The 13,541-nt window shown below is 35.4% G+C and overlaps 1 protein-coding gene and 1 pseudogene across 5 annotated transcripts in view; one reads left to right on the top strand and one right to left on the bottom strand.

Annotated features, from left to right (window-relative positions):
* Positions 1-13,541, top strand: part of PHF20 (PHD finger protein 20) — a 104,858-nt gene that overhangs the window by 45,547 nt on the left and 45,770 nt on the right. For all 5 annotated transcript variants that reach the window (XM_036229453.1, XM_036229452.1, XM_016127246.2 and 2 more), the window contains exons 6-9: positions 550-937; positions 4,431-4,544; positions 5,229-5,414; positions 5,954-6,133. In XM_036229453.1, the coding sequence (XP_036085346.1) occupies positions 550-937; positions 4,431-4,544; positions 5,229-5,414; positions 5,954-6,133 (868 nt within the window). The remainder of the gene's footprint in view (positions 1-549; positions 938-4,430; positions 4,545-5,228; positions 5,415-5,953; positions 6,134-13,541) is intronic.
* Positions 10,375-10,493, bottom strand: LOC118610117 (annotated as a pseudogene).

Genomic DNA, 13,541 nt, shown 5'->3' with positions numbered 1-13,541 from the left:
GTTTGTTCGATTGACTGAGCACAGCCATTACCAGGTAGGGGAAGCAAAGAGCTTGATTTTAGGTTGGAAAATCTTTATAGCTTTCCTTTTCCGCCTCCAGTTAAATCAGTTGAGGTCTTTTCTACACAGGGAATTAGTGTCCCCTGGCAAACTGAGCCAGGTCTCTGAAGGGCCCTAAGTCAGTATAATCATGCTTGGGATGAGAAGGACAGGACGTGAAGGCATTTTCTTAGAACACCTCTGTCAGAAAGATTGCTTTCCATAAGAGGTCCCTGGGTAGTTGTCTGTCCCTTAATTATTTTCTACTAACTTATTTTCTACTCATAAGGGAGATAGCCCTGTTTCAGAAGTAATTGAACATGACTGTTGTTTTCTTTAAATTTAGGATTGGTTCTCAAGTCTCAGAGTATGGGTGGATATTTTCAGTGGTGTTTTCTGTTTTGTGACCTGGCATATGTCCTCTTCATAAGATTGCAAAAAAAAAAAAAAATGATTTTATATTTGCAAGTAATCACAAAATGTGTTTAATTGCTATTTTGCTCATTTTAGAATATTGTGGGTAATGCTAGGCCTAAAGAAACAGATCACAAAAGGCTTTCATCATCTCCTGATAAACGAGAGAAGTTTAAAGAGCAGAGAAAAGCCACGGTCAATGTGAAGAAAGACAAAGAGGACAAAGCCTTAAAGATAGAAAAGCGACCCAAGCAGCCTGATAAAGAAGGAAAGTTAATCTGTGCTGAAAAGGGGAAGGTGTCAGAAAAAGGCCTTCCCAAGAACGAGAAAGAGGATAAGGAGAACATTTCAGAAAATGACAGAGAGTATTCTGGAGATGCTCAAGTGGATAAGAAACCGGAAAATGACATTGTGAAGAGTCCACAAGAAAACTTGAGGGAGCCAAAAAGAAAACGAGGGAGACCGCCTTCCATAGCTCCTACGGGTGAGTTTCTCAAGCGCAATGGGCAGAGTGTTCTTCTGTGGCCTTTGTGGTTCTTTTTCATTTCGTTTTTATGGCTGACTTTGAATGGTCCTATGATCTGAAACATGTCTGTGAGTCAGCTTCTGGGATAGTTGATAATTGTCCATTAGATACTTCAGCTTATATGATACAACCTAATAAGCTAAGGCCTTTCCTTGCATCTATTTAAATGATCTCAGTTTAAGTAAGTTTAGTAGAATCTGGGGTCAGGAAATACGATTTTTATGAGAGACATGAAAGAGTAAAGGAGAAGTAAAATAGGTATGGGTGTCTGAAGGGGGCCCACTGAAGGAAGTGGGGCTAAAAAACACTGAACCTAAAAAAGGCACGGGTGCATTTGAAATTGAGCTTTCTGGAGAGTGGTTATTGACTGGAAATTTCCAGTCTACATAAAAAGCTAAGATAGCTAATTGGTAAGAGTCAAGGTTAGAGTGTACAGATTTAGGTGGGAATTCACCATTCTTAAAAAGAAGTTGAAATTTGAAATTCTTTTAGAGTAACCGAGAATGAAACACACCCTGAATATCTTTCTCAACCAAACATTCCTTCTCTAGATTGAGTCAGTGGCGGAAAGAGCCCCCAGCATCTCTAGGCTGAATGCTGCCTGTGATTATCTGGCAGTGGTCTTTCAAACATTATTGCTTGTATAGTCTCAGCAAGAATTTTGAAAAACTATGACTTTCCTTGCACATATTAAAGTATATCTTTTTTTTTCTCATAAGCTTAAGTAGTCACTATATATGTAAAATATAAAATTTATTTTTTATCAAAACTACAGAGTTAGCTCTTTCATTGTTTCCATATGGTATAGAATACAAAGCTAGTCCTTTAAATCCAAACAGCTACATCAGTCCATCAGACTTAATTTCTATGGCAAAAAAAGTCTACCTAATTTACTTCAGATAAATGTATTAGTACTCATTCCCAGTAGATAGCCTTCTCACATCCGAGTTCTAATTTTAAGATAGGAAATTGGATAGATTGATTTCTTCCCAGATGAAATAAGGCACCTCCCAGTTCAGTGGTTGTAACTGGGTTTCTTCCTCAAGAGCTAATCATGCTGAAATTGTTCCTAGATGAATCTAAGGCCTAGACCTGTGCTGTCCAGTATGTGGTAGCCGGTAGCCACATGTGGCTATTGAGCACTTGAAATGTGGCTAATCTGAATTGAGATGTGCTATAAGTGTAGAATACACACCTGATTTCAGACACTTAGAACAAAAATTTGTAAAGTATCTCAATAATTTTTTATATTGATTGCATGTTGAAATATCCTTGGATGTACTGGGTTAAATGGAATATATTCTTAAAATTAATTTCACTTTTTTTAAAACTTCTTAATGTGACGACTAAAATTTTAAAAATTACATACATGACTTGTGTTTGTGGCTCTTATTTTTTTTTTTTTTTTGTTGGATAGCACTGGCCTAAGTTTACTCACTGGCTTTCTCAGTAGGGTTCTGAGAGAGAATCAAAGCCTAATGTCCAAGGCATCTATGATCTATAATGAACTGACTTATCTCCTGAGCGTTGAGAATGGTGCCAGTTATAATCTACCGTTTGGAGAATTGAGAAAATAGCCTATGTGTTTGGTGTGTTCAAATGAGGAACCCTCAGTTGAGAAAGTATAGGGGTTTTAGAACTCTGGAAAACACTACTGAACTGGGAGGTGCCTTATTTCATCTGGGAAGAAATCAATCTATCCAATTTCCTATCTTAAACATATTAAGATGTGGGATGAGTGAGAGGCAGGCCTTTTTATATAAGTGGGAGAAGGACAGTTATGCAAGGACAGGTGGAAAATGTGAACTGGCAGAAATCTAATGTGTCCCTATCCCAGTTTAGGAAAGAGTATATGTAGAAATTCAGTGTTCTGAAACTCATTCCTCTTTAGCTATTCATGCTCTGGCTGTACCCTCTGGAAAGTGTGAACTAGGGCAGTCACACTGCTCCAGTGAAGCCACGTGACTTCACTCAGATAAAATACAGGCCATTCAGTTTATTGCTTTTATTTTGTAAGTGTAAGATTTTATACTAGGGTGGATCAGTTTAATAGAGAAATGGTGTTTTCCTAGCTTACTGTTGCTGCTTGCTTGAGGCTTTCTTTCCTAGTCAGAATCTCTGGAGCAGGGTTTGAGAATGTGAATTGTTTAAACAACCTTCCCGGATGAGTCTTACTGTAAGAAGAGTTTGGGAAACACTGAATTTCTCTACAGGGCGCCCTAGTTTGTATCAGAGTGAAGAAGGCTTGCCAGATAGCTTATATATAGTTCAGATCTCCTTTAAATAGTGCTAAGAATAGGTTCATTGACTCAGTGGAGCCTTGAGCTCTCTAGATTTTACAGACTTTATTGGAACAGGATATGAGTTATTTAAGGAGGGTTGTTTGTCTTTGTGTTTAATTTGGAGTGTGTGTGATCTCCCAAGTTTCCACCACTTGGAACAAAATAATGTTGGCACATTGGGACAAGTAAATACAGGAAGAGCTGAGGAGTTCAGCACTCTCATCAGGTTTGCCTTCTCAGAGCTCAGCCCTGTCTCTTGTTTGGCCATTTATAGTGGCAAATCTGAAGGTGTTAGATAAGTCTATTTTCCCCCACCCCTCTCTGCCTTTCCTCTTGTGCCATTTCCCTCCTCTCCTTCCTCTTCTTTTCTCTCCTCCCCCCTTCAACCTTCATCACATACCTTTCCCCCAAGTTTCCCAATGTTTCTTGTTTGTTTTTTCTTCTGCATGCCTTTTGGATTCTCATCTTTACTGATCAGGGGAGAGCTTCTTAAGTATTAGATTTAAAAATAATGGATGCTGTCCAAGGTTTTAGCATAGGCACCGCTATATTATTCCAGAGCTGGATTTGCTAGTGATCAGCAGCCTTGCCTGGAACACTAACTGTCAAATAGCATAGTCTCCTGAGATTTTTCTGGAATTGTTTTTGAGAGGTTATAAATGTTGACATCCTTTTTGGTAACTAATTTAACAAGAGATTGAAAACAGTAATCAAGCTGTAGTTCCATGGTATACATTTTAAGAATTAGCCTGCATGGTGTGGATTTCTTGAGTATTGGATATATCAAATTTTGATGAAAAAATTTGATGGTGATAAAAATGAGTTTTCTATTGCTCTTGTACCTTCATATTTTAAAACAGTCACGCTGAGGTAGAGTGTTTTTAAAGAGAGGGTTTTAGGAGAGAAGTATATGATGAGAGGTGGGTCATAGGTGAGATCAAAAAAAGAGAATCAGGATATCAGTCTCAAAGGTTTCAGTATCTCCCAAAAGGAAGTAATTTTTTTCATTTTTTTTTTCCTTTTAGCTTAAGAGTGCCTCTTGGTCTCTATCATGCAAGGGGTGTGTGTGTGTGTGTGTGTGTGTGTGTGTGTGTGTGTGTGTGTGTGTAATGAAGATTAGACACTAAGAAATTACATACTTTTTTGGTGTGGTTTTATTTACATTGTAGCTGTGGATTCAAACTCTCAAACTTTGCAACCAATTACATTGGAATTGAGAAGACGGAAAATATCAAAAGGAAGTGAAGTTCCATTAAAACGTCCTCGGCTTGACAAAAATTCATGTGAGTCTTCAGTTTGTGTATGTCTGGCTAGAACTTGACTTTGGTTGGGTTAGTCTCCCTGACATCCATGTTTCCCCCTAATCCCTATAGACTCTGAGGCTTGTCCTTGATTGCAAGGAGCTAAAGTCAGTAGCATTTGGTTGGATTAGAAGTTTTGCTAGAATAAAAATAAATCTCAAAGCATAAAATCCATAATGTTAGATTCAGTGGTATCATCTACATACCATAAATTACATTTGATTTGGATTCCACTGGAAATTTAATGGCTTAGAAAGGGATGGATTTCATATGTTGAATGGAACTTTAAAAATACTGTTTATAGATTTTAAAAAAATATCCCATTGGCTCCAAAAAGGATCTATGATGGATTTAAGGCCCTATAAACCTTATTGACTTTGAAAGTTAGTACATAGACTTTTATGTTGGGAAACCCTAACGTAGAACTTAGTTGTTAAGATTGGGACATAACCTTGGCATGTATTTTCAGATCATAAATCCTTAAATAAAATTCTGTTCTGGCAGAGGGACTGTGTCTTAACTTAAAACTATAAACAAGGAAAGGATATGTCCTTTTATCACTGGTCTAGAAGTCTCTGTAAAACTCTTAGGACAGCGAGTGCAGAAATCTGTAGTAGCAATTATTTCTTCTGGTGTCTTGACTACAACTCTCTTAATGGTTTATAGCCCAGGAAAAATCAAAAAACTACTCGGAAAATACTGACAAAGACTTATCGAGGAGACGGTCCTCCCGGCTGTCCACTAATGGGACCCATGAGATCCTAGATCCTGACTTGGTTGTATCAGATTTGGTTGATACAGTTAATACTGATTCTTTGCAAAACACAGCATCCAGTACTAAGCAATCTGAAGGTGAGTCAAAGTCTATTCTGGAATCGTCTTGCCATCCTGATGCCTATCTGGCGATAACCAATCTAAATTTTTGTGTACCGCCTTCTGCAAGTTTTAGATGGTCTTGAAATCAAGTTATGAATGGGCCTCAGTGTTCCTTATATTGTTCTTCACTGATGATTCAATAGACCAGTTTTCTGTATACAGTCGAGATTCCTTTTGCTTATATATGTCTGAATGTTGAGTGGGAGATAAAATGCTTGATGCTTGAAGAGCTCTGCCCCTCTCTCTTTTTCTGGTGCTATTTCATTCCAGTGCCTATGCTTCTTTGTTAATGCTTTTGGCAAGTCTTCCCTTAACTTTGGCCTCTTATTAGCCTCTTTCTTTAGGATGCTCACAGCCCTGGCTATATGTGCTGCAACCTGTGGATATATTCTTGTATGCTGCGACATGAATGGCTTCCTCTAAAAAGTCCCTGGCTTTCTTAGTCTGTTGAGGTGGTTTTGTTCCTAGATTATATATGTGTGTATGTTTCCCAAGTTTTCTTTTTTTTCTTCTAGGTCAGTTGAAATCTCCTTTGGAAGCAGGCCAGGTCTCATCTGCACTAACTTGCCACTCCTTTGGGCATGGATTGGGGGCTACAGGCTCTGCGTTAAACTGCAAGTCAATGGGAGAAAACACTATGAAAACGGAACCAGCTTCTCCCCTTGCTGAGTTACAAGAGATTTCTACTGTGGCAGGTTCATATTTAGAGTTAACATAATTCTCTTCTAATATATACTTTTGCTTCTGCTTTGATTGTGAACTACAAATAATGGACTTTTCTAATGATGTTTTTCACCTTTTATTAATAATACTCCCTTATTTTAATGTTAGAATCTTTTCACATGTTGCTAACTCTGTTTTCTCTTTTTCTTGATTAGTATTGCTAGAGATTTAACATTTTTGTTGATAGCTTCAAAGAACCAAACTATTTAATTTTCCCTATTTCTCTTTTTTAAAACGTCATTGATTTCTATTTGACCTTAATTGTTTTCTTTCTTTAAACTTTTCTAGACACTGAGGTTATTGATTTTAGATCTTTCTTCTTTTTCAGTATGAACATTTAAAGTTATAAATTTCCTACTAAGCATGGCTTTAGCTACATCCTACAAATTTTGAGATGCTGTATTTTCATTTTCATTCAATTCAAATATCTTGTGACTTATTTTTTGACTATGGGTTATTAAGGAAGTGTGTTTCATTTCTAAGTATTGGGATTTATGGATACCTTACTGTTATTGATTTCTAATGTAATTCCATTGTGGTCAGAAAATGTACTCTGTAGGATTTCAGTCTTTTAAAATTTGTTGAGATTTATTTGTGGCACTGCATATGATCTGTCTTGGTAAATTTTCCATATGCACTTGATTAAAATGTGTATTCTGCCATTGTTGTATATCTGTTCTATTTCTGTCAATTAGGTCAAGGTGTTTGATGGTATTTTTCTGATATATATCTCCATTGATTTTTTTTGTTTATTCATTTAGTTCTGTCAGTTACCAAGAGATGGGTTGTGGATTTGTCTATTTCTCTTTTTAATTCTGCCAGTTTTGCTTCATGTATTTTGAAGTTCTGTTATTAGGTGCATGTCTATTTATAATTGTTATGTCCTCCTGATAAATTGCCTTTTTTTGTAATATGAAATATCACTCTGTCTTTGGTAATAGTATGTGATTCGAAGTCTACTTTATTTGATAATAGTACAGGTACTCAGGCTTTTTTTTACTTAATGTACGCATGGTGTATCTATTTCTGTCACTTTCTGTCAACATAAATATGTCTTTAAATTCAAAATGTGTCTTTTATAGATAGCATATAGTTAGGTTTTGCTTTTAAGTACAATGTTCAGTCTAGTTACATTAAGTGTAATTATTGATACAGTTGCTTTTAGGTACACCATTTGCTTTTCTCTATCCTCTCTATGTTTAGTTCTTTTCCTCCTTTCCTATTTTTTAGGTTAATTGAATATTTTTTTTAGAATTCCATTTTAATTTACCTTTTAGCTTTTAGCTATACTTCTTAGCATTTGTTTTAGATGTTGTTGTAGGGATTATATATTTTAAACTTTTCACAATTTAATTAATATTGAATCACTTTATGTAAAATGTATATTTCCATTAACTCCTCCCTTTATGCTCTAGTTGTTACTATTATACCTACATATGGTATGAAATCCACAATAGAATTTATAATTTTTGCTGTAAACAATTATATATTTTAAGATAAGACCAAAGAGGTAGTCTTATTTATGTGCATATTTACATTTTCAGTGTTCTTCATTTCTTCCTTAAGATTTCTTTCCAGCTTGAAAAATTTCCTTTAGTTTTTCTTGTAATACAGGTTTCCTGGTGACAGATTCTTTTGGTTTTTGTTTATCCGAACATGACTTTGTTTAACTTAATTCTTGAAGGATGTTTTCACTGGATGTGGGATTGTGGGTTTATAGTTTTTTTCTTTTAAGTATTTTAAAGATATTATTCATGGTCCTCTGGCATCTGTTATTTCTGAACGGAAGTTAGTGATCATTTATATTATTGTTTCCTTGTTTGTAATGTGTTGTTTTCTTTTTTGGTTACTTTAAAAATTTTTCTCTTTGATTTTAGCAGTTTGCCTATGATGTGTTTAGGTTTGTTTTATTTTTGCATTTAACCTTGAGTTTTACTTAATTGACTATGAAAATTGATATCTTTCATCAAATTTCAGCTATTATATCTTTGAATATTTTTCTTCTGTGCCATTCTCTCTGTCTTCTAATTTTGGGGATTTACATTAAACTTCTGTTAGACCTTTTGATAATTGTCTCACAGGTCACTGGGACTCTGTTCACTTTTTTTTTTTTTCCTGTCTCCCCCACTTTTTCAGATTGAATAATTTCTTCGATGTTTTCAGATTCTTCTTCTTTCAACTCCAGTCTACTTTTAAGCACATCTACTGAATTTTTTATTTTGATGCTTTTTAGTTCTAGATTTCCTATTTTTTTCTGGATACTGTACTGAGATTTTGAATCTCAGTTTATTATTCATTATGAGCATAGTTTTAATAGCAATTTTAAAGTTCTTGTCTTATCAGGTCCAACATCTAGATTTTTTTGAGGTTAATTCCCATTGTTTGACTTTTGACCATAGGCTACATTTTCCCCGTTTCTTCATGCCTAACATCTTTGGATCATATCATATCCTGGGCATTGTGACGGATTTGTTGTAGAGTTTGGATTATGTTTGATTCCTTGGAAAAATACTGATTTCTTTGTTTTCAAGGGCAATTAATTTGACCAAACTCAAACTCCAAATTCTTTCCCTCTGCAACGGGCAGCAATTGAAACCTCTGTTCAGTTCTTTTAGCGTTAGTTGGGCTGCTTGGAACTCTGTACATTCAGAGATCAGCCAGACATTTAGGTAGAGTTTTATTTTTATTATTTTTTTTATTTTATTATATTTTTAAAATTAAGTTTATTGGAGTAACATTGGTTAATACAATTATATAATTTCAGGTGTACATTATAATTTGACATCTGTAGATTCTATTGTTTACCACCCAAAGTCCAGTTTCCTTCAGCTACCATATATTTGATCCCCTTTACCCACTTTTCCCTGCCCCTACCTATATTTTACTCTCTTTACCTCATCTCCCTCTCCCCTCCTCCCCCATCCCCTCCCTCTGGTAACCACTAGTCTATAGTCCATTTCCATGAGTCTCTATTTGTCCTGTTCATTTGTTGCTTTTAGGTTTATATCCCACATATAAATGATATCATGTGATTTTCAACTTTTTCTGTCTGGTTTATTTCACTTAGTATGATTATTTCAGGGTCCAAGTTGTTACAAATGGCAGTATTTCATCTCTTCTTATGGCTGGGCAATATTCCATTGTATATATGTTTAGGTAGTGTTTTAATGCAGAAATTGGGGTCACCCTTTTGTGGCTCTTCCTTCCTGGATTTTCTCCCTCATTTTCCAGTAGTTGCACTGAACTCTTCTGTTTTTTCAACGCGTAAGACTGAAAGCTTTAAAAATGAGAAACTCACCTAGTGCCCTTCTCTCATTCCAAGTGCCTGACTCCTGTTTCTGCCTGCTTTCTGTTGCTCTCCAATGCCTTTAGATATTTGTTTTTAAAAATATTTTTTTCTAGAGTTTATAAGGGTTGTATACAAAAAAGGGTTGTTTCAATATGAGCTATGCTACCATATTGAAAGAGAAAACCCTATCTTATGTTAATAGCTTTAGGAAGTTGTGCATTCATGACCACATAGGGATTTTTTTCTCTCAAGTAGTGATTGATTATTACATTAATAGTTATTTGGATATAATTGGTAATGTACACTCTTAGTTTTGCTAATGTTTGTGGTAAATGGCCAGAGTCCAGAATGGTGCTGACCATGATTGGACTTATCAAGTGAAGAACATCTGGGCCACTTTTTTTTATGTGTATGTGTATTTATTTTTAAAAAGCAGTCTTTTCAAAAAGCAATCTGAAGTAATATATACAGATCTTAAAAAAGGCAAATAGTATGGAGGCATTAGGAGGAAAAGTGAAAAGCCGCCTCTGTCTTGCTCCTTTCCCCTGGGGTTAGCTTTTGATTTTTTCCCATATCCTTTTTTATACTTTTACATAGGTTGGGAAGCAATTAAGATTTTAGTATTTTAAAATGTACTGGGTTCTTTTAGTTGGGTTAATTCTAGGCTTACTGTTCTCTGATTTATTTTTATTTCTTGAGATCTATCTGTGTCAGTATACCTGTCTCATTCTTTTTGATAATTGAGTATTTGTATTTCATAACAATATGACATCATATACTTAACCATTTCCTTTTTGACAGACATTTAGAATATTTCTAAGAAGTGAGTATTTTAAAACAATGATGCAGTGGTATTCTTTGAACCACTTGGTGAATAGCCCTATAAGATAAGTTTTAAATGAATACAACTGCTGGTTTCAAAGGTACCTACAGCACCTGGTATTCCTAGGTGGTCTCCCATCCAAGTACTAGCCAGGCCCGACCCTGCTTAGCTTCTGAGCTCAGACGGGATTGGGCACGTTCAGGGTGGCATGGCCACAGACTGGGAATGCACATTTTAAATTGTATTGACAAGTCACCTCCAAAAAGACCATTTCACTTTATAATTTGATCAAGAATATGGCAGAGTACATTTTCCCTTACATCCTTGCCATATATGGATATTACTCATCTTTTAAATTTTCTCTAATTTATGTTAGCATTGGAAACAAGCTTATTTTTTCAGTTCTTCGGTTTTTTTTTTTCTTACGATGTCAAACTTTTTTCATGTGTTTATTGAATATTTTAATCTATTTTTCTGTGAATTGTTTCTTTTTCTTTGCCTACTTTTTGTCGGGTTGTTTATGCTGTTGATTTTCTTTGTATATTACTGATACTGATCTTTTATCTACATTGTACTGTATTTTCTCTTGGTCTGTCACTTGTCTTTTACTATTGTATTTCACCTTAGTGAAATTAAAAATTTTAAATCTACTTTCTCTTTTTCTCAGTATTTAAAAAAGAGTTATAATCATAATATGTACCATAGATATTAGTACGTATTTTTCCATACTATAAACTTCAAATTTAAAAAAAAAATCATTTTAATTCTAGTATGACACTCTAAATATTTTGATGAGATCAAAATATGTCTCCTACCCATATAGCTCATGACTCAAGGTGCATGATCAACATTAATCTTTAAAAAGTTTTGTAAAGTATGACATCATAAATTGAGCGGAGTAGGGTCAGGGAGCAGGGAATTAGTGTAGGTAAATTCTGGCATTTCCTAAATATCTATGAAGTCTTAAGGGCTTTTAGGATAGCCCTCTTCTAGACTCATCTGTATTTTGGACTAAGGCCGATTTAACTGGGGGAAGACATGGCCTTATTGGAGTTTAGTCCAAAGCAATCATGGAATCAAATCTCATGAGATTTTATTAATTACATGGTTCTAGGCCTGGCAAGTACTTCTTTGGTAAACATGGATGGTCTGTCACTTTTTTTCTTCCCTGTGTATAGAGAGCTTCTTGGGTACATAAAAGCCCAGAGGGAAAATGAAACAGCTTGTGGAGATTTTTATGGGTTGCTCCTTGTTCCCTGGGGAAGAATATACTGACAAGTTGTTTTACAGAGTAACTCGGGGGAATAGTAAAGGTTAAATGAAATTGTCTTCCTGCAGCTAGGGCATCAAATATGAGAGGAGATGCTGTAAATGTGGATGTGGAGGCTGTAGTTGCATATCTTTTTTTGCTCAGAGCATCCTGTGGACTTGCTAAGTACCAGGCCCTGTGCTAATAAGCACCATTGATATGAGATCATTCAGATTTAGTGCCCACCTAAAGATATGTTAATTTGGGAAATAGGACATTTAAGCTAAATCTTGATGGGTGAATAGCACTGTCCCACGAGTAACAGATGGCACTAGGTATTCCAGCAGAGGAACAATAGGAGCAAAGGTGTAGTACATCTCCTATGAGACTATTTCAAATGGAGAGAAGGTAGTTTAATATGTAGTGATTCTGTGTTTTGACACTACATACTTGTGGCTTTATTTGATATTAGCTGTCATGAATTCTGTACATTTATATCCTCATTTGAGTTATACAAATGTAAATCTAATTTATGTATTTAACGTCTGTGAGATTTGAAATTCTTTGTCTTCTGGAAAGGCAAATTGTAAATATAAGAGTAAATTATAAATAGAAAATCTTACATCGTTAAACAGTTGGTGACATTTTTTAATTTTTAAAGATTAATGACATTTAAATAGTTTTGTTTTTAATATGACCATTTATAAGACTTTTAGACCATAATGTGTGTATGTCTACACAATTGTTTACTTCTTTTTGGATATAATTTCAATTTTGAGGGGGGGAGGTAGATTTTTTTTTCTTTTTTTCTTTTTCTTGACAAGATGCTATATAGTTATCATAAATACTGTAGTAGAGCAGATCTTTGAAAATAGCAAACAGGAAGTTCTTAAATATTCACTCCTAGCTCATCCATGGTGCCATTAGGTTGGTCTTCTGTTCCACTGGGTCCAGAGAGTTGTACCTCAGCCTCATAGGCTTGTGAGTATAAGTGATGCCCCTTTTCCTGCTGAGCCTCCGCCCAGTGGCAGGGCTCCTTGCCTCCCAGGCTGCTTTTCTGTCACGTGGGGATAATTAGTAGCGTTGATGTACAGATGAGGTGGAAATTTATTCTCAGAACTCAGTTGTGTGTTTTGGCAGGGAGAGCTGTAGATGACAGCCATGTCCCTTACAACACCACAGACTAAGCTCTTAAGTATGTTGTCTTAAGGCTGGTGTTATGTTAGACATCACTCGAAAAAGGCTATGAATTATTCCTACATCACTAGGAAATACGGTGTGCAGATGAGATGAATGAAGTGACTAGGTTAGAGGCTAAATCCAATGCCATTTAAAAGTTTACATATTTTGTGTTGTCTTGGGCTACCTCTTTCTGAAATACACACACACACACACACATTCAATCTCTCTTGGTTAATTAAGCGGTGTCTCTGGTTAGTATAGAGGACACAAAAGATGAAGTGAGGAGGGTGGGACAGCCTTGGGAAAGGGTGATCGTAAGATTTTCTTTCTTTTGCTTTTTTAGGTTACACAGAGGATTTTCTAGGGAATAATACCGAAACCACTACAACTAACTGAAGCACTGCCCATTTTCCAAAAGAGATTTTAGTAATGGTAGAGGTTAGAGTACTTTGAGCTTGAAAAAATGCAGCATGGAACCCATTATTGTACTTTTTAATGTGCTCTACGCTATTTGCTTTGATGATTTAGAAGCTAGAGAAGAATACAGTTGAAATTGTTTTATTTGTGTAGGCATTTGTTTATGCTGTAAAACAAATTAGAGTTGATGCCCTTAGATGTTCAGAGGTCTCAGATTATTCTGTAAATCTGGGCTGCAGTCCATGCATTAATTTTAATCAACAAATTTTAGTGCCTACTAAGTGCTAGGCTCTATTCTAAGCTGTCTCATTCATGAATACTCTACATGAAATGCAGAATGAATAAGAGAGAAGACCTAACATAAGTATAGGCTTAGTGGGCTTTTTTTTTTTTTTTTTTAAAACTAAGTACGCATTAGAA

The sequence above is a fragment of the Rousettus aegyptiacus genome, unplaced genomic scaffold (genome assembly GCF_014176215.1).
Source record: "Rousettus aegyptiacus isolate mRouAeg1 unplaced genomic scaffold, mRouAeg1.p scaffold_m13_p_12, whole genome shotgun sequence".
NCBI lineage: Eukaryota > Metazoa > Chordata > Mammalia > Chiroptera > Pteropodidae > Rousettus > Rousettus aegyptiacus.
The sequence above is the reverse complement of the archived record's forward strand: the minus strand, read 5'-3'. Positions and strand labels throughout refer to the sequence as shown.